Below are 25,178 nucleotides of genomic sequence, written 5' to 3' on the forward strand. Positions count from 1 at the left end.
TGTCTCCTGTGGACGGAAGATGTGGTAAGAGAGGCCAAACTCATCCTTTTTGGCAGGAATCCATTCCCTTGATAACAGGATTAATCCATTTATGAGAGCGGAACTCTAAAGAACTAATCATTCTTGAAGGTGCTGCCTCTCCAGACTGCAGCGCTGATTATTGTTAGGACTCAAACTCAGGACAAGTCTCCCTCAATACCTGTGGCTCATCCCAGTGCTCCTCACTCCTCTCTCCCCCTGAGGGGGGGGGGCTTCCGCTTCCCCTCCCCCAGCCTGAGCCCTATATAACTCAGCCATCCTGGCTACCCCGTCTCTTGACCTCTTGGCCAAGGCCACCTTTTGGTTGGGAGCTCCTCTCTTGCTCTCCCTCCCCTTCTCTCCCTTCACAGTCTGGTTTAGTCTGCCGGCCATGTTCAGCCTGGACTCTTCCCCTTGCCTGCTTCTCCCTTATATCTACAATAAAAATCTTCATACTTTAAGTGTATTCCTCCTCTTTTTATTTCTTTTTTTTTCATTTAGTTGTGTTTTCTGACACTTGAACTTTGAGGGTCAGACTCACACCGTAGCAATCTAGAATCTACACATACTCAGAAGCTAAATGTACTGCATAGAGGCCAACCCACAGTGCAGAATCTGCACAGGCCTTTCCCTCAGACTCAGTGAGATCTGCCTGCTGGCCAAAGAGAGTAGTGTTCCAAGCCAACAGGGTTTTAGTTCTGGTATGCATAAGCCAAAGGCCCATTTTGGTTTCTGCTATTTATTTCTTGCCATGGAGAGAGACTGGGTGGGGGTGGGGCAAGGGGCCCATCTCCCTTGAGAAAGTCTGGGCCTGACAGCTGAAGGGTCCCAGAGCAGCCAGTATTATTCTGCCTTTCTCTCTGGCTACTCCAGTTGTCTGCATTTGATTGACAGAGGCATCTGGAGGCTAAAAATATCCTACTGACCGAGTGCTCTTGATTTTAACTCAAGTTGAACATGACTTCAGTCCAGAACACAGCACACGTGGGGATTATCTTCAAACCGGTCTTCAAAACCCATCAGGCTTCACGTCAGGACCACACCGGCCTTTGGTCATTTTCTGTCTTGGTGTCTTTTCTGGGTGGTGAATGAGACCTTTGTTGTCACTCTGTTCGTTTGCCTTTTCCCTCCAGAAATAGTGGTGGAGGGGGAGGTGAGGGCCGCACTCCAGAGAGGAGTAGGGAAGGGGAGGTGGCCTGTCCATTTATAGTCCTGCTCTTAGGGACAGTGAAGGTGTTAAATAGCAGCAAGGACAAGAGGCTTGGCTCACTGTGAGCTACCCACCTCGCGGGCCTGACAGACTCTGAGATGACAATAGGCAGCATGGAGAATGTGGAGATCTTCACTTCAGAGGGCAAAGGCAGAGGTCTGAAGGCCACGAAGGAGTTCTGGGCTGCAGATGTCATCTTTGCTGAGCGTGCTTATTCTGCAGTGGTTTTCGACAGGTAAGGCATGCAGGGAGAGGCCTTCTCACTGCTGGTTTGACAGATGCAATCTCTCAGCTTCTGGCTCTCAAAATCATCAGAGGAGGGACTAAAGTTCAAGGGGTCCTTAATTTGTAATTAAAATTTTATTACATTTATTTATGGGTGTGTGTGTGTGTGTGTGTCTGTGTGTGCAGAACACACACATGCCCCAATGTGGAACATATATTTAACACAGTACAAGCGGGAAGGCCAGAGGATAATTTTCAGTGTTGGTTTTCTCCTACCATGTAGGCTCCAGGGACTGGGCTCAGGTGGTCAGGTTTGTTTGCAAGCACCTTTGCAAACTGAGCCATCTTGCTGACCCTTCAAGCTGCACTTCTTATAGCTCTCGGTTGACATTTCTTTCCTGCAAGGAGTCCTTGTCTCTAACTCTCTATGGCAAAGCTGAGCAGGGCCCTCTAGGCACGTTATCCTAACCACAGAGAATGTGGCTGAGAGGCTGTGCTGGGGTTGGATGGGTGCAAATGACGCAGTGGGAAACATTTTCTGACAAAAAACTTTTTAGTTTCTTAGATATACAAAAGAGGCTAAAGGTCTGTATAAACCTGTTAGAATATAAAATATCCTAACATATAAGTAGTTATATGTTAGAATATGTTTTATATTATAAATAATATAAAATAGTTTGCTGAAACTAGGAAATTAGTTCTAACTATAAATAAAAATCCATTTACTTACAAATATTAGAGTCTTGCCCAATGTCTACCTCAGGGGTAGCTTGTGCTTTACTTTAAATCAACTTTTTCCAGAACATTCTTACATTATTTCATACATTTATTTATACTGAACAAATTGGATAGTCACAGTTTCGTTGTATTTTTTTGGGGGGGGAAGGGATTGGTTTTATAAAAATGATATCATGCTTCAAGGTCAGATTAGAGCTTTTTTTCTTTAAGCAATGTTTCTGGGTCTATCCTTGTGAGGATAGTAAGTCTACAAATACCTCATTTGTTTTTATTACTTTAAAAATTATATGTGTGGCCGGGCGTGGTGGTGCACGCCTTTAATCCCAGCACTCGGGAGGCAGAAGCAGGCAAATCTCTGTGAGTTCGAGGCCAACCTGGTCTACAAGAGCTAGTTCCAGGACAGGAACCAAAAAGCTACGGAGAAACCCTGTCTCGAAACAAAACAAAACAAAACCCTCAAAAAACAAAAATTGTGTGTGTGTCCCTGCATGTAAGCGTACATGTGCCACTGTGTCCCCGTGAAGGTTAGAGAACAACTTTCTGGAATCCGTTCTTTTCCTCCCTTCTGTGGTTACCAGGGATTGAACTCAGGTCCTCAGCTTTGACAGTGGGCACTTTTACCTGCTGAGCCATCTTGCTGGTCATGATACATCTAACAAATCCCCAAACATCTAGTTATTTTAACCATGTGTAGAGATTTCCATATCGATCCATGAACTACATGGGATATCATGTAGCCATACTGCTGTAAATATTCTACTCCATAAATATATATACAACATTGTACTCGTCTATTTTCTAATCAAGAGACATTTGATGGGTTCCTATTCTCATATAATCAAACATTTGTTCAATTAAAATGCATTCTGGTGTCCACAGAAACACAGTATAATTCTTCTCTAGGCTATCAGCATCCACAGGTACACAGTGTGATTCTTCTCAAGTACACAGTGTGATTCTTCTCAGGTACACAGTGTGATTCTTCTCTAGGCCATCAGCGTCCACAGGTACACAGTGTGATTCTTCTCAGGTACACAGTGTGATTCTTCTCTAGGCTATCAGCGTCCACAGGTACACAGTGTGATTCTTCTCAGGTACACAGTGTGATTCTTCTCTAGGCTATCAGTGTCCACAGGAACACAGTGTGATTCTTCTCAGGTACACAGTGTGATTCTTCTCAGGTACACAGTGTGATTCTTCTCTAGGCTATCAGCGTCCACAGGTACACAGTGTGATTCTTCTCAGGTACACAGTGTGATTCTTCTCTAGGCTATCAGTGTCCACAGGAACACAGTGTGATTCTTCTCAGGTACACAGTGTGATTCTTCTCAGGTACACAGTGTGATTCTTCTCTAGGCTATCAGCGTCCACAGGTACACAGTGTGATTCTTCTCAGGTACACAGTGTGATTCTTCTCAGGTACACAGTGTGATTCTTCTTTAGGCCATCAGTGTCCACAGGTACACAGTGTGATTCTTCTCTAGGTCATCAGCATCCACAGGAACACAGTTTGATTCTTCTCTAGGTCATCAGCATCTACAGGTACACAGTGTGATTCTTCTCTAGGCCATCAGCATCCACAGGTACACAGTGTGATTCTTCTCTAGGCCATCAGCATCCACAGGTACACAGTGTGATTCTTCTCTAGGTCATCAGCATCCACAGGTACACAGTGTGATTCTTCTCTAGGCCATCAGCATCCACAGGAACACAGTTTGATTCTTCTCTAGGTCATCAGCATCCACAGGTACACAGTGTGATTCTTCTCTAGGCCATCAGCGTCCACAGGAACACAGTGTGATTCTTCTCTAGGCTATCAGCGTCCACAGGTACACAGTGTGATTCTTCTCTAGGCCATCAGCGTCCACAGGTACACAGTGTGATTCTTCTCTAGGCTATCAGCGTCCACAGGAACACAGTGTGATTCTTCTCTAGGCTATCAGCGTCCACAGGTACACAGTGTGATTCTTCTCTAGGCTATCAGCGTCCACAGGAACACAGTGTGATTCTTCTCTAGGCTATCAGCGTCCACAGGTACACAGTGTGATTCTTCTCTAGGCTATCAGCGTCCACAGGTACACAGTGTGATTCTTCTCTAGGCCACCAGTGACCACAGGTACACAGTGTGATTCTTCTCTAGGCCATCAGTGTCCACAGGTACACAGTGTGATTCTTCTCTAGGCCATCAGTGTCCACAGGTACACAGTGTGATTCTTCTCTAGGCCATCAGTGTCCACAGGTACACAGTGTGATTCTTCTCTAGGCTATCAGCGTCCACAGGAACACAGTGTGATTCTTCTCAGGTACACAGTGTGATTCTTCTCTAGGCTATCAGCGTCCACAGGTACACAGTGTGATTCTTCTCTAGGCCATCAGTGTCCACAGGTACACAGTGTGATTCTTCTCTAGGCTATCAGCGTCCACAGGAACACAGTGTGATTCTTCTCAGGTACACAGTGTGATTCTTCTCTAGGCCATCAGCGTCCACAGGTACACAGTGTGATTCTTCTCAGGTACACAGTGTGATTCTTCTCTAGGCCATCAGCGTCCACAGGTACACAGTGTGATTCTTCTCTAGGACACCAGTGACCACAGGTACACAGTGTGATTCTTCTCTAGGCCATCAGTGTCCACAGGTACACAGTGTGATTCTTCTCTAGGCCACCAGTGACCACAGGTACACAGTGTGATTCTTCTCTAGGCCATCAGTGTCCACAGGTACACAGTGTGATTCTTCTCTAGGCTATCAGTGTCCACAGGAACACAGTGTGATTCTTCTCAGGTACACAGTGTGATTCTTCTCAGGTACACAGTGTGATTCTTCTCTAGGCTATCAGCGTCCACAGGAACACAGTGTAGTTCTTCTCTAAGGCATGTGACTAGAAGGGACTTGCTGTTTTCATCTTTAAAAGGGTCTGTTAAAGTTATATTCTCATTGCCCTACAACCCTGTCTACACAGAACTATCGAAGTTTTAAAATAGTCCTTACTTACAAACAAGCAAGCAACTCCCCTACATCTTGATTACATTAGGATGTAATCAAGAGCCACAGTTGGAGTGACCTGTCTGGCGTTTATGTGGCTTGAATAAAGACAGCTTCGATAAGCTGGGTGGGGGAGTATCTAGGGTGTCAGCTGTTGTGGGGTGGGTCCTGCTTCTCAGAAATAACTTGGTTAGCATTTTCATTCTCTTTCTTCTGACTGTGCCTTCTGAGACCTTCAGGAAAATGGCTGTGAACCAGGGCATGTGGCTCACTGCCTTCCAAGGAGTGATCAGGAGCCCAAGTGACAGGAATAGCAATTCAGAGAAGTCTGTCTTTGTGTGTGTGTGCTGAGTACAGGTATGAAGTTAGCTAGATTTAGAGTTAAAATATAAAAATACAGCAACACCCAGATGGCAGATGCTGTTCTTGGGTCAGTCACCACCATTGTGTACCTCAAAGTCCCCAGAGCCAATCTGCCAGACTCTGGAGTTAAGTGGGATGTTCTAGTAATTTTTTAAAATAGATTTTATTTATTTTTGATGTAATATAGTGTTCTGCCTACATGTATGCCTGCAGGGCAGAAGAGGCACCAGATCTCACTACAGATGGTTGTGAGCCACCATATGGTTGCTGGGAACTGAACTCAGAACCTCTGGAAGAGTAGCCAGGGCGCTTAACCTCTGAGCCATCTCTCCTTGTCTCTAGTAATTTTTTTCCTTTTTTTTTTTTTTTTCTGAGACAGAGTCTCACTATGTGGTTCTGGCTGGCCTGGAACTCACAGAACTCCACCTACTCTGCCTCTACCTACTCTGCCTCTACCTACTGATCTCTGCATTAAAGGTGCCTGGCTCTCAGTAGAGAATTTATATTAACTTGTCTGACGCCTCCTTCTGGCTCATTTAATTCATTTTACTACGCAGTGGAGCTTTTACTAGAGGACTTATTTTTTCCATCTAATAACTTTTGTGTTTACCTTGGAATCTGTGTGCTGGTTATGTGTGGGAGCATGCCATGCTCTGACTGGTGTCTGGCAGTCAGTAGACAACTTCAGGTGATGAGTTTCACCTTCCAACTAGTTTGAGGCAGATTTTTTTTTGGGGGGGGGGAGGAGGGATTTTGAGACAGGGTTTCTCTGTGTTGCTTTGGAGCCTTATCTGGAACTAGCTCTTGTAGACCAAGCTGGGCTCGAACTCACAGAGATCTGCCTGCCTCAGCCTCCCAAGTGCTGGGATTAAAGGCGTGCCACATCTGGCAAGACAAGGCAGAGTCTTTTGTTTTCTCTGTCAGTGGCAGATTGAATGACCTAGGAGCTTCAGGAGATTCTCCTGTCTTCATCTTCTAGGAGAGATAGGATTACAGATGTGTGCTATGGCATCTAACTTTATGTGGGACAAGGGATTCGAACTCAGGTCCTCATGCTCTGTGAGAACAAGTATTTTGCCTGCATTGCCTTCTCCCCTGCTCTTGTTGTGTCGTTTTTTACAGGGATACCCAAGCTTTAAACTTCTTTCTTGCTTGTTTAATTTTTATTTCTTGTGTATCTAGATATGTATGTTGTAGTATGCATGCATCTGTGTGTATGTGAAGACCAGCGGCAGCTGTTGGGTGTCTTGCTACTTAATTTTCTTATGTGCATTGGTGTTTTGCTGCATGTCTGTCTGTCTGTGTGAAGATGTCAGATCCTGGAGTTACAGATAACTGTGAGCTGTCATCTTGGTGCTGGGAATTGAACTCAGGACCTCTGGAAGAACAGCCAATGCTCTTAACCACTAAGCCATGTCTCCAGCCCCTTTGTAAGCTATTTTTAAGAAAGGATTTCTCTCCCAGCACTCGGGAGGCAGAGGCAGGCGGATCTCTGTGAGTTTGAGACCAGCCTGGTCTACAGAGCTAGTTCCAGGACAGGCTCTAAAACCACAGAGAAACCCTGTCTCGAAAAAAAAAAAAAAAAGAAAGGATTTCTCATTGAACACTTAGCTCACCAACTGAACTAGGCTGATTTCTTGGAACTCCCAGTGATTCTCCTGCCTCTGCCTCCCCATTGCTGGGATTAAGGTGACTATGGGCACTTCTTTTCTGGACTAAGGTCTTCATTCTTCTGTATAAGCACTTCACTGATGGATCCATCTCCCCAGCCCCTTGTTTGTTTTAATTTAGTCCCTATTGCCTTTCTTAATTTTTCGTGTTCAGAAAAATTAAATTAATTCGGTGTCAAGCTGAATGAGAAGATGGATAGTTTTATTCTCAACAGTGACTTGGGGTTTGGCAAGGAGAGGAGATACGTATCTCTTTCTCGTTGTCTGTCACCTCTACCACCATCATGACTGTCATCATCGCTACAGCCACCACTGCTTTCACCACCATCACCGTCATCACAATCGTTATCACCATCATCACCATCATCACCATCACCACCATCACCACCATCATCACCATCATCACCATCACCACCATCACCACCATCACCATCATCACCATCGTCATCATCATCATCATCATCACCATCATCACCATCACCACCATCATCACCACCATCACCACCATCACCATCATCACCATCATCATCATCATCATCATCATCATCATCATCATCACCATCACCATCATCACCATCATCATCATCATCATCATCATCATCACCATCATCACCATCACCACCATCATCACCACCATCACCACCATCACCATCATCACCATCACCATCATCACCATCATCATCACCATCATCACAATCGTTATCACCACCATCACCATCATCACCATCACCACCACCACCGTCATCACCATCACCACCATCACCACCATCACCACCATCACCACCATCATCACCATCATCACCATCATCACCATCACCATCATCACCATCACCACCATCACCACCATCACCACCATCACCGTCACCACCATCACCACCACCACCGTCACCACCATCACCACCATCACCGTCACCACCATCACCACCACCACCGTCACCACCAACACCACCATCACCACCATCACCGTCACCACCACCACCGTCATCACCATCACCACCATCACCGTCACCACCATCACCACCACCACCACCATCACCATCATCATCACCACCATCACCACCACCACCGTCATCACCATCACCACCATCACCACCATCACCGTCACCACCGTCATCATCATCACCACCATCACCACCACCACCGTCACCACCATCACCACCACCACCACCATCACCATCATCATCACCACCATCACCACCACCACCGTCACCACCATCACCACCACCATCACCACCATCATCACCACCATCACCACCACCACCGTCATCATCATCACCACCATCACCACCACCACCGTCACCACCATCACCACCAACACCGTCACCACCAACACCACCATCACCGTCATCGCCATCATCATGGTATCACTACAGGCATCATCATCACCGTGATGGGGAAGAGCTCATCATAAACCATTTCCTGGCTGTGTTTGTCAAACTTGAGTAGATTTTATAATTTGCTTTGTTTGTTTAAGAGCCGTGGCTCAGGCTGGCATGAGACTCACCCTATGCTGAGGCTGGCCTTGAATTCTCAGTCCTCTTGACTCTGCTTCTCAGGGGCTAGGGTTGTCGACATATGCCACCACACTTGGCTTATAATTTGCTTTTAAAATTGTAACTGATTTTCCCTTTGCTTCTTAAAAATATAGTGTATGAAAATATTTAACCCCACTAAAAGAGGTCAGGCACCAAAGTATTTTTTGGAGATGCCTAGATTCTCTTAAACCTTTGACATTGAATTTTCATTGCTTTTATGTGGAAGAGTCCTGGAAGTACTGTCTAGAGATGAAAAGGGCTATTCTTCAGGGCCTTCCCTATCTGCTAAGGAAGACTTGGTGAGGATGCTGTATACAGAATCAAGCCACAGAAGGGGACTGAATCACGTGACCCAAAAGAACTTACTGTTCGAAATTCTGTATGTTGCAGTGGGTTAAGGGGCAGAGGAGAGAGGTGCTAAGCTAATAAAATTGAGCTTATTATGATTGTCACTTTAATTTAATATCAAATACAAGAAAGGCACAGTGATTCTGACTATGGGAAGTGCTAAGAACCCCAAAATTTCAATTCTTCCTCCCTTTTTTGAGATAAGGTTACCCTGTTTAGCCCATATTATCTTCTTGCCTCAGCTTTCTAAACGCTGCATACCTGTGTGTGTGTGTTTGTGTGTGTTTGTGTGCGCGCCCACGCGTGATGTGCACATGAGTCAGTTGCCCAGGAGGACAGATGAGGGCTTCAGATTTCCCAGGAGTGAAGTTACAGATGGCTGTAAGTCACCTCACATGGATGTTGGGAATCGAACTCTGGTCTTCTGCAAGAACAATAAATACTTTTAACTCAGTCCTCTCAACCCCCCCCCACGACAACAATAATAAATAATAATGATAATGTTCCAGAAGTCTTGAATTTGGAGTTAATTTAGCCTCTGGGTTCTCCATGGATCCTAAGCTAGGGAAGCATCTATAAGGAAGATCAAAGTTTGTGTGGATGTGGATGTGTGATTTTTATTTCCAAGGAGAAAGTCAATAGCATTTGTTGCTCTCAAATGGTCTTCAGTATAGTAGAGACCCACTAAGTTCATCTATTCCCTTCTGACAGAATAGGGAACTGAGACTAAAGGGATATTAACCTTTCCCAGGTCACAGTCACAGGGCAAGCTTGAGTGTCTCCATTGTGTCTTATCCAAGTCATCACTCCTCACTGCTGCCCCCAAATCAGCGTGTTGTAAGCATTGCCTACTTAATTCTCTTTTGTTCTTATCAGTGCAATTAGTATTATTATTTAGTGTTAGTAAAAGAAAGTGCAGGTCTAGAGATGTAGCTCAGAATCTTACCTAATGTGCAGAAAAACAATATCTGCTATTAACTTCAGAAAAATCAAAAGTTGATTTTGGAGCCAGAGAACTGTTAGGTCCACAGACCAGGTAAGACGCGGGAGTATGGTGGCTGGTGGCAGGACAGCTTGCGGGTCAAGCACTAGCAATGCACCCTGAGAAACTGAGTTCAGATTTCTAAAACCAGATGTGGCAGTGTCTGTAACCTCAACTCCTCTACATCGATATGGGAGGTAGAGTCAAGAGTCCTCAGAAGAAGCTCATGGGCCTGAGGTTGTCCTCTGAGCTCCATGGATCTGTGTGGCACTTATGTACCCACACTCACATACAAACACACATGCACACACACACGTGTGTGCACGTACAGAGAGAGAGAGAGAGAGAGAGAGAGAGAGAGAGAGAGAGAGAGAGAGAGAGATTGGAATATACACGCAATTAAAAGGGGAAAGGTCTTTGCAGTAGTAAATAAATACATTATAATCTCTTGTTGCTGTAACAAATTACCATAACCCTATGACCTTAAGACAACATAGGTTCTCTATCCGTTCTGGGGTTAGGAGTCTAAAATGGGATGATGATTCTATTTGTTCTCTTTTCCAGCTTTTAGAGGTCATGCCTAGATAGGAAGAAGGCTCACAGTTTTCCTTCTGCATCTTTTTTATTTTTTATGTGCAAGAGTTATTTTGTCTGCATGTATGCCTATGCACTATGTGCATGCCTGGTGCCCATGGAGGCCAGAAGAGAGTGCTATATCCCCTGAAACTGGAGTTATAGGCAATTGTCAAGTTGGTGCTGGCAAGTGAACCCCGGTCCTCTCTCTGCAAGAACGGCAAGTGCTCTTAATTCATTGCTGGAGAGAGATGAGCCCCCTCCCTGCAATCTGAAAGCCCTTCATCTTAACTACATATGCAAAGTTCCTTCGACACATTACCAGTTTCTGGGAATTAGGACCTCGACATTTTCAGAGACCCTTTCCAGCCCTCTACAACCATATCCTATTATATAACTTTTCTAGATTAATTCAGTTCATCGCAAAAGTATATTAAGAAGCAAGGACAGTTACTGGATTTTTCTTTTAGATTCTTTTCCTTTTTTTCTGTGCTGAAGGATGAACTCAGTGTCTGTACATACTGGGCGAATAGTATACCACTGAACTATACCCCAGCCCCCAGCCCCTCTTCTGCTTTTTACCAGACAGGGTTTCTCTATATAGTCCTGGCTGTACTGAAACTTGCTCTGTAGACCAGGCTGGCCTCGAACTCTCAGAGATCCGCCTATCTCTGCCTCCTGAGTGCTGGGATTAAAGGTGTGCGCCAGCACCACTTGGCGTCCCTTCTGAATGATCTGGTTAAGAACTGGCAGTACCCAGGGTTGTGCATGTTTCTGTGTGTTAAGTAAAATGAAAAGGGGGAACATGAGAGAAAATTGAATACTTCTAAAGAGACTGTGTTAATCAGGTTGTTTTTGAAAATCAAATCAGTTATGAGCTTTCCTAGGCCCAGTGGGGACATCTGGGCTTTTTGTCAGTGTATTTTATGTGAGTCCATGGAAGAGACAGGATTAGGCCTGCCGTATGCGGTAGCACACATGTGGCTTCTAATCTGATAGCAGCTGCTGGGTGAGTGGTGGAGGACAAGAGATGTTATAAAAGGAAATAATTTAAGAACAGGATTAGAGAAGTTCTTGAGTCATTAGTTCAGAAAATGAGATAAGCGCTTGCTACATTATTAAAATTTCTCTCTTCAATGTAAACTTGAGAGTAACTATAATCGATTTAGAATTGTGCCTTTTATTTGGTCAGTTTTGGGTATAGAGACAAGATCTGTTGACATACCATACAAACCGTTGTGAGTTATATTGCTAAATTTTACTAAATAATTACCTAACAAAGAAATTTGCAAATAATTGAGATTTTATCTTATTACTGGCTTTTGGAGAACTCAGGTTGACCTTGAATTCTGTGTTGGAGAAGGTGCCCTTGAGCCACTAATTTTCCTGCCTCTACCTCCAAATGCTGGGATAAAGGGTGTATGCCACCATGTCTGGCCCTCGTTTTAATATTTTGAGACAGGGTTTCACTGAGGGTGGATTTGAACGTAGAATGAGTGTGATGCTGGAGAACAGAGTGTATCCAGGTGTGACCACGGGAGTGTGTGTCCCATCCTGTGAGTGCTGTCGTGGAGCAAACATTGAGAACTGTGTTTGTGTGTCTCTCAGCGTGTGGATGTGGGTGCATCCGCGCCATGATACACACGTGGCAGTCAGAGGATAGCTTTTGGGAGTCGTATTCTCTCCCCCTGTGGGTTCTGAAGACAGGACAGCGGGTCAGGTTTGTACTGAGCCATCACACAAGTCTTCACAATCTTAGTTTTTAAGACCCAGCCTCTCACTGAACCTGGAGCTCCCCATTTCAGATAGAATGTCTGGCCAGTGAACCTGGGATTCCTCATACTCCAGCTCCTCAGTGCTGAAGCTATGGACATACACTGCCATGCATATCTATAGCTTGTCTATTTTATGTGGTACTGCTCATCTGAACTCAGGTGTTCTTTTTGTCTTTTTTAAAAAAAATATTTCAAATTACAATGTGTGCTATGTGGGTGTGGAGGTCAGATAATAATTCTCTGGAGATGTTTTCTCCCTTACCATGTAGGTTCCAGGAACTGAATTCATTGGACTTGGTTACAAGTTCCTTTACTTGCTGAGACATCTGGCCAGCCTGTCTTTCTTTAACCCACTTGTATCCCATACACACACACATATGCATGCATACACATACTGGAGCAGAATGCATTCTCTCTCTCTCTCTCTCTCTCTCTCTCTCTCTCTCTCTCTCTCTCTCTCTCACACACACACACACACACACACACCAAACATGGAGCAGAGCAGTAATGTGTTCCTCTACATAGCAGTGCATAGTCTATGAGCTAGAGACTAAAAAAATAGCAGTGTTTTTCTTTCAGATATGGCCTGGAAATGGGAAAAAGATCAAATAAAAATATTATTAAAATCATAGAGATTTCTGTTTTGAAAAGCACACAGAAAGCATTATGATATACATGCTACCAGACCATAATTTTATGGCTGAGCACTGTTCTTTTGTTTTGTTTTTGTGAGCCACTATGTAGGCTCTGGGAACCAAACCTGGGTCCTCTGTAGCAAGTGCTCGGAACTGCTGAGCTGTCCCTACCGCCCCATTTTCAGCCATTTCTTGTGAAAAAAGTGTCAATCAACCTCCTTACCATCTTCCTGGAGTGTTTTAGAGTCCTGACCTTGGACATGCTTGTTCCTGGGTTAGGTTCTAGAAGACAGTCAGGTCTTCGGGTCTACAAGTTTTGTAGTATATGTCACGTGACTATCCTTGAACGCCCAGGGGTCTCCTAGTAGGTTTGAGGTGATTATGCCTCAGATTAGATGCTTCCTGGATTGTTTTATGGGTGGAGTTCCAGGTTCTGTGAGAAACTATCTCAAAAAGTAAGGTGGAGAACAGTAGAGGAAGACACTGGATGTTGAACTCTGTCTTTTCACACAACTCACACACACACACACACACCACTGCTGGCCATGCATGGTAACACCTGCCTATAATTCCAGTATTTGGGATGTTAAGGCAGGAGGATCACACATCAAGATCAACCTGTGCTTCATAGGGAGATGGTCTCACCAAACAAGCATACAGTTCAAGACTAACAAGGCCAGACAAAGCTAGGACAAGGAAGTTGTACTGCCTAATCTGTGCCTAGGAATGTAACAGTCACTGCAAACCTGGTCCAGAAACGCCTCAAGGATTGACATGGTCCACTGGAAGACCGCATTGGGCAGCCACATTCCCTACTCTGATTACACTGTTCCTTTCTTCAGATGCCTGCAGTGACTCCCTTTGCCTACAGGATGTGGATGCAGGACTGAGGGGGCCTCCCCCTGCCTCTGTAGTTTGGTCATCTCCCAACATCATTTCCCAGAGCAGGGCATTCTGTGAGCTCACCGTCTGACAGGTGTCTGCATACCACCTGTCCTCAAGCCTTTGGCTGCCATCAGTGCCTCTTATTGGTCACCTTCACAGAGTTAGAAACATGTGTCTTTACTGTCCAGTGGACTGAGTTTTTGGATGCCTTGCCTCCCCCACCTTGGTGGGAATAAAGTCTCCCTCCCTTGATTCTCATTGTCTTCATCCATGTTTATGCACCAGCTCATCCTGGGGTCTCCTGGGAAGAAAAGCCTATGTGTTGTTTATCTTAAGGACCCCTGTGATGATTTGAATGAGTTGTCCCCCATATTATTGGACATTTAAACACTTGGTCCCAGTTGGGGGTGCTTAGGAAGCAGGGCCTTGCTGGAGGAAGGATGCCACTAGAGGCAAGTTTGGAGAGCTTGAGGACTTGCTCGTTTGGTGTTCACTTGCGGCTGCTGCTCTAGTCACCACGCCTACCTGCTGCCATGCTTCCCCATTGTGGTGGTGGTAGGCTCGAATGGACTTTCTCCATGCTAGACAAATTCTACCAATTGAGCTGCATTCCCAGCACCCAGGGGATGCAGTTTCAAGCAGTTTGGAGACACAAAGACATTGTCTGAGTCCTATTGGCTCTATGGTATTTTTGCAGGCCGGTTCATTCACCATGCAGATAAGATGCCTTGTCTATGCCTTTATCTGTTATGGCTGGTTATCCCCATACAAGGAGCTGCACATAGCTGCCATTCTCGTCCTCTTGACTCTGACAGATAACAGACCCCAGGACAGGGATGCAGAGTGAGGAGTGACTGGGGACATTCCTCCAGAGCAGAGAGTACTCAGGGCGAAGAGGTGCATGCCCTGTATTCTGGGAGCAGTGGCCGGCTGGGAGCAGAGACTTACGAGACCAGGGTCTCTATGAAGACAGTGATCACTAGCACTCTAAAGAGCATATTAGAAAGAGAGTAGCAGGGCTGGCGAGGAGGCTCAGCTGGTTAAGAGCGCTAGCTGCTTTCCCATAGGTCCTGGGTTCAATTCCTGGCACCTGCACAGTACACAGAAGTTTGTAACTCCAGTTCTGGGGTGGGGGTCTGACACCCTTTTCTGACCCTCGTGAGCACCACACACATACCTGGTACACAGACACACATGTAGGCAAAACATCCATACATATAAGTATACAAAAGTTAGGAAGAATGTCTAGAAACACAACTTTGAAAATTGTGAAGTTTGGTGAAAATAGGAGTTACTGCCTCCTGTGAACAGGAACGTTCGAGATGGTCCTGACTGAAGGTCATCTGGCTGGGGTAAGAACTTTTCTCCTGGAATCCAAAGGAAATCTGGGGATCTGGTATCTTTTGGACACTCTCCATCACTGGGGAGCAGGGAAGTGGTGGTGTATTTCTCTCAGGGCTGTGTTTTTGTTCCGAAATAGAGGTTCCCCCTTCCTAGCTGTCTTCCTTTCTCATGGCTGCCTGAGAATGTGAGGGCTCTGAAGGAGAGAGAGCATGAGTTGCCTGAGCCAAGCTTGTCATGGGGCATGGGATGCGCAGGGCAGGATGATGTCTGTGGGTCTCGTGCCAAGAGCCGAGTAGTGAGCACCTGATTTACACTTGCTATTCTTTTTTTTTTAAATTTACTTATTTAATATTTAAAAACAAACTTTTTTTTTAGTTTTTTCGAGACAGGGTTTCTCTGTGGCTTTGGAGCCTGTCCTGGAACTAGCTCTGTAGACCAGGCTGGTCTCGAACTCACAGAGATCCGCCTGCCTCTGCCTCCCAAGTGCTGGGATTAAAGGCGTGCGCCACCATCGCCCGGCCTAAAAACAAACTTTTTAAAAAAAATTTTACATACAAATCCCAGTTCCCCCTCCATCCCGTCCTCTTGCTCCCCTCCCCTTTCCTTCCTGCATCCTCCTCAGAGAGTGGTAAGACCTCCCATGGGGTGTCAGCAAAGTCTGGCACATCAAGTTGAAGGCAAGACTAACAGCCCCCCCCTGCCCTGGATCTTGGGTGAGCAAGGTATCCCTCCATAGGGAATGGGCTCCAAAAAGCCAGTTCATGCACTAGGGATAAATCCTGGTCCCACTTCCAGTGGCCCCACAAACTACCCAAGCCACACAACGGTCACCCACCTTTAGAGGGCCTAGTTCAGTTCTACGTGGGTTCCCCAGCTGTCAGCTCCTACTAACTCAGGTCAGCTGTTTAAGTGGGTATCCCCATCATGATCTTGACCCCCTTGTTCATATTATCACTCCTCCTTCTCTTTGACTGAAATCCAGGAGCTCAGCCACTGCTTAGCTGTGGCTCTCTGCATCTGCTTCCATCACTTACTGGATGACAATTAGGGTAGTCATCGCTATGACTATAGGGAAGGCCACTTCAGGCACCTTCTCCACTATTGCTTGGAGTCTTAGCTGGGCTCATCCTTGTGGATTCCTGGAAATTTCCATAGTACCAGGTTTCTCCCTAATCCCATAATGAATCTCTTTACCAAGATATCTTTTTCCTTGCTTTCCCTCTCTGTCCCTCCCACAACTCATTCATCCCATTCTCATGTTCTCCTCCCCCCTCTTCTTCCTCTCCCTCTCCCAATTTACTACACTCCCAATTTACTCAGGAGAGCCCATCTATTTCCCCTTCCCAGGGGGATCCTTGCATGTCTTTCTTAGTTGTTCTTGTTTCTCCATTTAACTCTTGGTCACCTTGACAATGGGAAAACTGGAATTTCTATTATTTATTTATGTATTATGTCTATGTATGTACCACATGGAGTCGTAGGCATTTATACACAGCCTGATATGGGTGCCAGGAACCATGTACATCCAGGAAGAGTAGAAAGTCCTGAACCACTGAGCTGTCTTTTCAGTTCCTTATTGTTTTTGAAGAGAGAGAGAGAGAGAGAGAGAGAGAGAGAGAGAGAGAGAGAGAGAGAGAGAGAAAATATTCCACTTGTGTGTGACAGAGATCAGAAGATCAGAAGGTATTGGATGCCCTGGAGCTAGAGTTTCAGTGGTTGTAAATTGCCTGATGAGGGTGTGGGGAACTGACCCAGGGTTTCTGGAAGAGCAGCAGGGGCTTTTAACTGCTGAACTGCCTCTCCAGTCCCTGAAACTTCTTTACAATTTTCTTTTTGACTAAATTTTTTTGTGGTTGAGTTTGGGATTTTTGTTTGTTTTGAGTCAAGGTCTCGCATTTCCCAGGTCGGCCTTAACTGGCTATCTTCAAATTTAAGAATGACCTTGAAATTTTGATGTTCCTGAATTTAGCTCCTGAGTGCTGAGATTTCAGGTCTACGCCACCATCCCCTGAATCTTCGTCACTTTCTATTGCTGTTATGAGACACTGTGACCAACGCAACTCAGAACACAGAGGTTATTTCAGGCTGACAGTTTCAGAGAATTAGAATCCATGACCATTGGGGCAGGGAGCAGGGCAACAGGCAGCTAGGCACGGTGGGGAGCAGTAACTGAGAGCTCACATCTTCAGATAACCAACCGGGAGGCAGAGAGAGCTACCTGGTAATGACACTGGCTTTAGAAACCTCAAAGCCCACCTCCAGGGACACACCTCTTCCAACAAGGCCACACCTCCTAATCTTTCCCAAGCTTTCCCAATGGGTACTAAATATTCAAATATATGAGCGTATGGGGGTCATTCTTATTTAAACCACCATACCTCGTGTATGCAGTGTTGAAGCTCAGACCCAGGAAAAAGTCACTCATATAGCATCTGATCAATTCCAGCACACACATTTACATATGTGTTTGCTTTCTGAAACAGTCTCTTGTGTCCCCAGCTGGTCTTGACTCCTTTTCTGGGAACACAGACATGCACTACCATGTCCAGCTTTTGTGAGCTTCCTACAAGCTAGGCAAGCACTGTGCCAACTCAACTATCATCCATTTGTTCTTTTGGGACAAAGTGTCATTCTGTAGCTCATAATGACCTGAAGTTCACTATGTATTTCAAGATGTCCTCAAATTCACTTTAATATTCCTGCCTCACTCTCCCAGATGCTGGGATTACAAGGCATTACCATACTAGTTTGCTTAATTGCAAAAACTATTTTTTATTTTTGTGTATGTGTATCTTTACCTGTATGTGTGTATGTCAAAGAGGACTCTAGATTCTCTGGAACTGGAGCTACAGATGTTTGCAAATCCTCATGTGGATGCTGGGAACTAAACCTGGGTCCTCTTAGAGAGCAACAAGTGCTCTTAACTGATGGCCATCTTTCCAGCTCCAGTTTGGCTAATTTTAAAATTTGGTTTCTGATTTTGTGTTTTTGTGATTATTATTATTATTGTGTGAGTTTCTGTTTTGTTTGCTAAGGAGGGGGAGAAAGAAAGGGCGTGAGGTTGGGTGGGCAGAGAGATGGTGAGAAGGTGGAAGAAGAAAAAGCATGATCCAGTAAAAGAAAGCAATAGTTGCCAGTATAAAAACTATCAAGATATAGTTGTTACTATTCCCATATTCCCATAAGGAAGCACAGGCTCAGAAAAGATGGGGACTTGTTCAGGGTGACACAGCTAGTAGATACTGAAGTCAGGAGCAGAATCCTGCTTAAACCAACTCCAGATCTGACTTTTCACAACCCCACCAGCAACAGGAAGGATGGGAACTAGAGGACTATGACTCCTTCCTTCCTTCCTTCCTTCCTTCCTTCCTTCCTTCCTTCCTTCCTTCCTTCCTTCCTTCCTTCTTTTTAAAAAATATTTATTTATTTATTATGTATACAATGTTCTGTCTGTGTGTATTCCTGCAGGCCAGAAGAGGACACCAGACCCCATCACAGATGGTTGTGAGCCACCATGTGGTTGCTGGGAATTGAACTCAGGACCTTTGGAAGAGCAGGCAATGCTCTTAACTGCTGAGCCATCTCTCCAGCCCCCCTTCCTTCCTTCTTGTCTGCCTGTCTGTCTGTCAGTCCATCTTAATGTCCCCTTCCTGTCTACTTATACTTAGCATTTCCCAGCATGCCTTAACCAGAAGGAACAGGATTCAGGTTTCTCTCACCTCTACATTCTCGCAAAGGGTCTTCAGGAATAAGAAAGGCAAAATCCAAAGATCCACCCAGATCTGGAGGTAGAACCAGAATTTTAACATGATCTTAAGGATGAGTGTGTGTGTACATGAAAGCTGGGAAGTACCATTCACATCTTCCTGTGTCGCAGTCCCTGGGTGGCAGCTCTGATAAGAAAAATAAGGCTGTCTCCTCCCAAAGAGGCCCCAAATTAGAAGGCAACACTTCCTGTTTCATTTTCTGTTTTTTAGATTTTATTTTAGTTTTTTATCTCTCTCCTCTCTCTCTCTGTCTCTTAACTTTGAAAACCTATCCAGGAGGCTAATAGAGCTTATTTGTGTAACTAATTGTGTTAGCACTAAGCATAACTATGAACATTAAAGAATTTTATCATTTATAAGGGAGTTGACCATTAATTTGCATTTCTTAATTATCTTTAACAGTTTAGTTTGGCAACATTTTTAAGACTGGGATTTTACATCTTGTCCCTGTCAGGTTTAACCTTAAAATAACAATTTTAAGCAGTGCTGTGGCGACACACACCTTTAATCCCAGCACTTTGGAAGCAGGAGCAGACACACCTCTGTGAGTTCAAGGTCAGCCTGGTCTACAAGAGCTAGTTTCAGGAAAGGCTCCAAGGCTCCAAAGCTACAGAGAGAAACCTGTCTCGAAAAACAAAAACAAAATAAAAAACAAAACAAAACAAAAAAACAAAACCTAAAACCAAAACCAAAAACAAAAACAAAAAAAACCCCAGAAAAACAACAACAACAAAATCCACACAATTTAGAAGTGAAGCTCTTTTAGTATCAAAATAAAACTTTTAGTCATACTGTGAAACTGAGTAGACCTTAGGAATTTATAAATCTTATCAAATATATCTTGTTTATCAAACAAATGTTGCTTATTTAGAAAGTTGGTGTTGAACAGTTATCAAAGATGGTGTCAATTTCTAAGTCTGCTTCTGTTAATCTGAATAGAGTTTTATAGCCTTAACATTTTATCACATACAGAGTGTATGTAAACCAGAGTTGAATCACATATATAGTATGCTGTAGCAAATGTAACTTTAATTTTTACTGTAGAACTCTTAGATAACTCTGAGGCATTTCTAAGACCCCCCCCCCCAGGAACCAGGAATCTAACAATTAGCCACACACATACTGGAATATTGGGGACTTTCTATCTCCCTGTGCCCTTGTGGGTGTTCTCCAAATAGAGCTCCATTCCTGGAATCAGGGCAAGATAACTCACAAATATTGACTCAGTTCCTCAGCCTTGGTCAGGATATTGACTCAGTTCCTTGGATACAGTTAGGATGAAAAACATTCCCCAGACTCTCCCCTTGTTTCTGTGGCTTTTTGCTTTAAAATTAGCCTGTATCAGCTATTCAGGGTCCTTGACTTGAATGCTGAGTGATCCTGTCGCTATAGAATTAAAATCTTCCTGCTTTTACATCAACTGTGGTATGAGAGTATTTTCTCTGGGGCAACTCCTCCTCGGTAATTGGACTCTAGGATCCAACATTATCATTGTACAAACATCCATACTAAGCCAAAATATTTTTGGAGACTTTTTGTTATTTCCTTAGTCTAAAAAGAGATACAGTGATAAATCCTTCTCAGTAGGATTGAGAAGTTCTATAATTGTTGCTTTATGCCAGGTGGTCATCTTAAAATGGTGAAATCACAAGGTATGTACTTTTTAACCTTAGTAAAGATGGTTGCCAGTCATGTGACTGCTTATATCTTGATGAGGTCATACACCAAGATGGAGGAGAGCATGTTTTCCTAAGTAGGTCTATTTCTCAAGTAAGAGTTGAGTCCAAATTACATATACAATATATTCTAAACTAGAGTTGACTCACATGTATAGTATGTTGTAGCGAATTAAAATTTCTATGTGTAGGTTTTAACGAACAAGCCTTTTGCTGTTTTAGCCAAATTTTGTTATAGATTTTACAGATTCTTTAAACCATACCCAGTGTACTGGGAAAAATACTGTTTACACAATAGTCTTAAAAGATTTCTTGAGAGCAAATCACAAAGAAATCATAGAGATAAAGGATTTAAGAGTGGAAAGTTGTAGAACCTTAGAGATAAGAGACTTTGGGGATCATTTGCTTGTGCAGTGGCAGAAGTTGTTGTAATCTGCAAGAATTTGGAAGCCATTTTCAGTAAAACAGTGGGGCTCTCCCTTCATCCCCGCCCCACCTATGCCTGAGGCAGGTAGGAGAGCTGGTCCTGAGGTCAGAAGGGCTGGAGAGCTGCCTCTACCTGCCACCAGCTACAACATTCAGGAGAGCAGGCCCTGTACCTCTGAGCAGCACAGTAGAGCTGGCCCTGAAGATGTTGGGAAGATCTGAGTCCAAAGTCAGGAAAGCAGGACAGCTGGCCCCACCCCTTTCTCACTGACGCAAACACCGAGGCAATGCAGGAGAGCTCACCCTGGTGGTGAGGAAAAGGAGAGCAGGAAGGCTGCAACTACCCAGGCCCAGAAACAGGGTTATGTGTTGGCCCACCCAGTGTCTACCTCATCTGTAATCTGCTGGAGCATGAAGGGACCAGTCCTACAGACTCAAAGCTGCAGGATTCCACAACACAGGGCAACAGCAGGATAACTAAGGATCCTGCTGTTCCAGTGAGGATCCAGCACCGATAGTGTAGCAGAAACACTTGCAAGAAAAGATACATAGACAAAGGGGTAAACAGCATGACTCACTATGTCACATTGCAGCTTCCACAATGAAATCCCCCCCTTTCTTCTTCTTTCTCTTAAATTTTATCTGGGGGTGGAGGTGCTGCAAGGACAAAGGGCAGATACGCAGGGACAGGAAATGAATGGGATCCAGGTGCATGATGTGAAAGACACAAAGAGTAAATAAAAAGTAAAAAAAAAAAATTAAATATTTTTTCAAAAAAAGAAAGGGAGGGGGCTGGAGAGATGGCTCAGCAGTTAAGAGCATTGCCTGCTCTTCCAAAGGTCCTGAGTTCAATTCCCAGCAACCACATGGTGGCTCACAACCATCTGTAATGGGGTCTAGTGCCCTCTACTGGCCTGCAGGCATACACATAGACAGAATATTGTATACATAATAAATAAATAAATAAATAAATGTTTTTTTTAAAAAAAAAAGAAAAGGAGGTTCAAGCAACAGAGAACAGTACAGTCATAAGGAACAAAGAGGAACAAGCCAGAACTCCACCCAAGGGATAGAAAAGCTCCAGGACAGGCAGCTCCTGAAGGGAGGCAAGGAACTTGCGATGTACAGGCCCAGGAGGGCACAAAGAGAGATAGAGCAGCCAGCATGGGGAATGGAACAAGGAAAGGACAGAAGAGCCAGGAGCATGTAGAGAAGCTGTGGGAATTTAATAGGCAGCTCCTAAGGAGAAGTGAGGAAGTTCCAGGAAGGAGCTGAGAGGAACCGTGACAGAGCAGAAGGCATAAATGTTGTAGTCACAAGAGTTTCAATCTGGGGCATCCCCAAGTGGACTGAGAGATTTGTCAGAGAGCAATGTCCAAAATCACTGAGGAGAGGCATCCCTTTCTATGTGATTGGGGCCCAGTAGGGTGAGAAGAAACTTCCTGGCGTACCGGTGTGACTTTCATAGTAAAAAACAGAACAAAGGGCTCCACAGTGACACCCAGAAGAAAAGGAAAAACAGGTGGTTAGAGCAGGGACAGGAGGAAACAGCTGGAGAGGTGGGGATGTCTTAGTGAGCAGGATGCACACGTGGGGCAGCCCTGAAGGGCATGGGAGGGAGATGCCCGCGTGATGGGGCCCTGGAGGGTGTAGGAGGGAGATGCCCGTGTGATGGGGCCCTGAAGGGCGTAGAAGGGAGATGCCCACCTTGTGGGCGGCCCGAAAGAGCATAGTATGGAGAGAGGACACTTAATGAATTGGGGAGGAGGGAGGGCTGGTTAGTTAAGTTGAAGAAGAGGACTCTAGAATCAAATTTGGTGAGTTGCAAATGATTTGTACATACCTTAAGAGAGTCAGATAGGCAGCTTGGTTCAGAGCAGCTGAGTTCCTTGGGGAGGGAACTCATTTAAGCCATTCCCATGATTTTGGCACCAGGTGAATAAAAAAATAAATAAAAAGGAGAGGCTGGAGAGATGGCTCAGTGGTTGAGAGCACTAGCTGCTCTTCCAAAGGTCTTGGGTTCAATTTCCAGCACCCACATGGCAGCTCACAACAATTTGTAACTTCAGTTCCAGGGGTTCTGACACTGTCACACAGACATGCATGCAAGCAAAACACCAATTAGCATAAAAATAAGTAAATTAAAAAAATTAAGTTTATTATGGCTGGGCTGTGGTGTGGCATGCCTTTAATCCCAGCTCTCAGGAGGCAGAGGTAGACTGATCTCTATAAGTTTGCCGCCAGCCTGGTCTACAGAACTAGTTCCAGGACAGCTGGGGCTGTTACTCAGAGAAACCATGTCTCAAAAAACAAAACAAAAAGCAAAAAACAAAACAAAAAACTAAAGGAAAGAAAAGAAAAAGAAATAAAATATATTATGGATAAAAGTCGAGTGTGAACAGAAAGCAGAGTCAGGAATATCTGGGAGAGTCCAGAGTGGTCATGACCCTGAGCCATGTGGGGAGATGGGGAGGGAGGGGGGAAATCAAACGTAGCAACCTGGAGGTCAAAGGTACAAAAAAGGAGCAGGTAACCAAAATGTCTAGATTATATAGGAAAGAGCTTCTGGGTGAAGGGCAGCTGAATCCTTGGACTGGAGAGCTCAGGGCAGAGAGTGAGGTATGCCAGCCATACCCCGTAAAAGGTAGGAGCTGAGGGATGCTGGTGAACCTGGAAGCCAGGTCTGCTTTGATATGTTCGATGTTCACCTCAAACATTTGTCCCTGGTTTGACACTTAACAGTGTCCTAGTTACGTTTCTGTTGCTATGATAAAATACCTTGACAAAAATGACATGGAGGAAGAAGGGTTGATATGTCTTAGAAATTACAGATGCAGGCCATCGTTTCAGGAAAATCAAGGCAGGAGCTCAGTCACGTCACAGTCAGGAGCAGAGATACAGTAAACATGTGCTAATTGGCCTTCCTCGAACCCGCTCTCTTCTATACTGTTCAGAACCCACCCATGTCCTAAGGAATGGTTACAGCTCCCCACATCAATTAATTATCAAGGTATCAAGACATCCCCACAGGCCAACCAGAGCTGGTCAGTTCCTCACTGAGACGCACTCACAGGGGAACCCGTGCTGCGTGAGGTTGACAGTTAAAACTGACCAGCACCCTGAGGAAGTATGCTTGAGCTGGTAGGGATATTGATTCACCGCTTAGCGAGCGAGCAATTGTAAATGTCTCTCTGTTTCTCAGCCGTGGGTGAAGATTTTTCTGTAAGAACCTCAGGGATCTCCCCACAGCTTTCTCCTGGTCAAAGTCACTCTGACGACATCGGGGCCAGGCATGGAATAGTGCATGGAACCTATTTCTAGGGATATAATATAGGAGCTTGCTCCTATAATGATTGTGCTTGCTCTGTTCAAAGTATATTAAGTCACTTCGTAGGCACCTAGAGGCCAGGCCAGTTAAAGCACATTCCTTCCTTCTTAGTCAGCCTGGGGAACCTTGTCCCAGTAAGCCACAGGTCGTATGGACGACAGAAGGGCAGGGCAGGACATCTGGTTCATTCTTGGTACAGGCCAAGTCCAGATGTAAAAAGCACTTTGTAGTTAAACTAGGAGGATCAGAAATTCAAGGTCTATGCAGTGAACTGGAGGTTAGCCTGGGCTGTAGGAGACACTGTCAAGAAATCAAACACGAGGTGGAGAGATGGCTCAGCAGTTAGGAGTGTCTACTGCATTTGCAGTTCAGTTTCTAGCACCCACATCAGGTGACCTCTCTTCTTTTAAAATGGATTATTTGGGGGCATGTTAAAATTACATTTGTGTGTGTGTACATACACACGTGTGTTAGCATGTCACGAAGGGCATGTGGAGGCCAGAGGACAGCTTGCAGGGGTCCTGAAGATTGAACTCATGCTGTCAGGCTTGGAGGCAAACCTTTTTCCACTGAGGCATGTCGGCAGCTCTATTAGGGCTTATTATTATTATTATTATTATTATTATTACGGTGCTAGGATTGAACCCAGGACTTGTCTACACTTAGCACACTGCCACTAAGCTCCAAGCCCAGCCCC

General features: G+C 44.8%; 1 protein-coding gene across 2 annotated transcripts in view; it reads left to right on the forward strand.

The window, feature by feature from the left end:
- Positions 1–1,067: 1,067 nt before the first annotated feature.
- The window catches only part of Smyd1 (SET and MYND domain containing 1), a 58,510-nt gene continuing 34,399 nt past the window's right edge, over positions 1,068–25,178 (forward strand). Inside the window, exon 1 of one of the 2 annotated variants that reach the window (XM_075983875.1) lies at positions 1,068–1,463. In XM_075983875.1, coding sequence (XP_075839990.1) covers positions 1,327–1,463 — 137 coding nt within the window. In that variant the 5' untranslated portion in view covers positions 1,068–1,326. The remainder of the gene's footprint in view (positions 1,464–25,178) is intronic. The other variant, XM_075983874.1, reaches the window with a different exon arrangement.

Source organism: Microtus pennsylvanicus, chromosome 8, assembly GCF_037038515.1.
Source record: "Microtus pennsylvanicus isolate mMicPen1 chromosome 8, mMicPen1.hap1, whole genome shotgun sequence".
Taxonomy (NCBI): Eukaryota; Metazoa; Chordata; class Mammalia; order Rodentia; family Cricetidae; genus Microtus; species Microtus pennsylvanicus.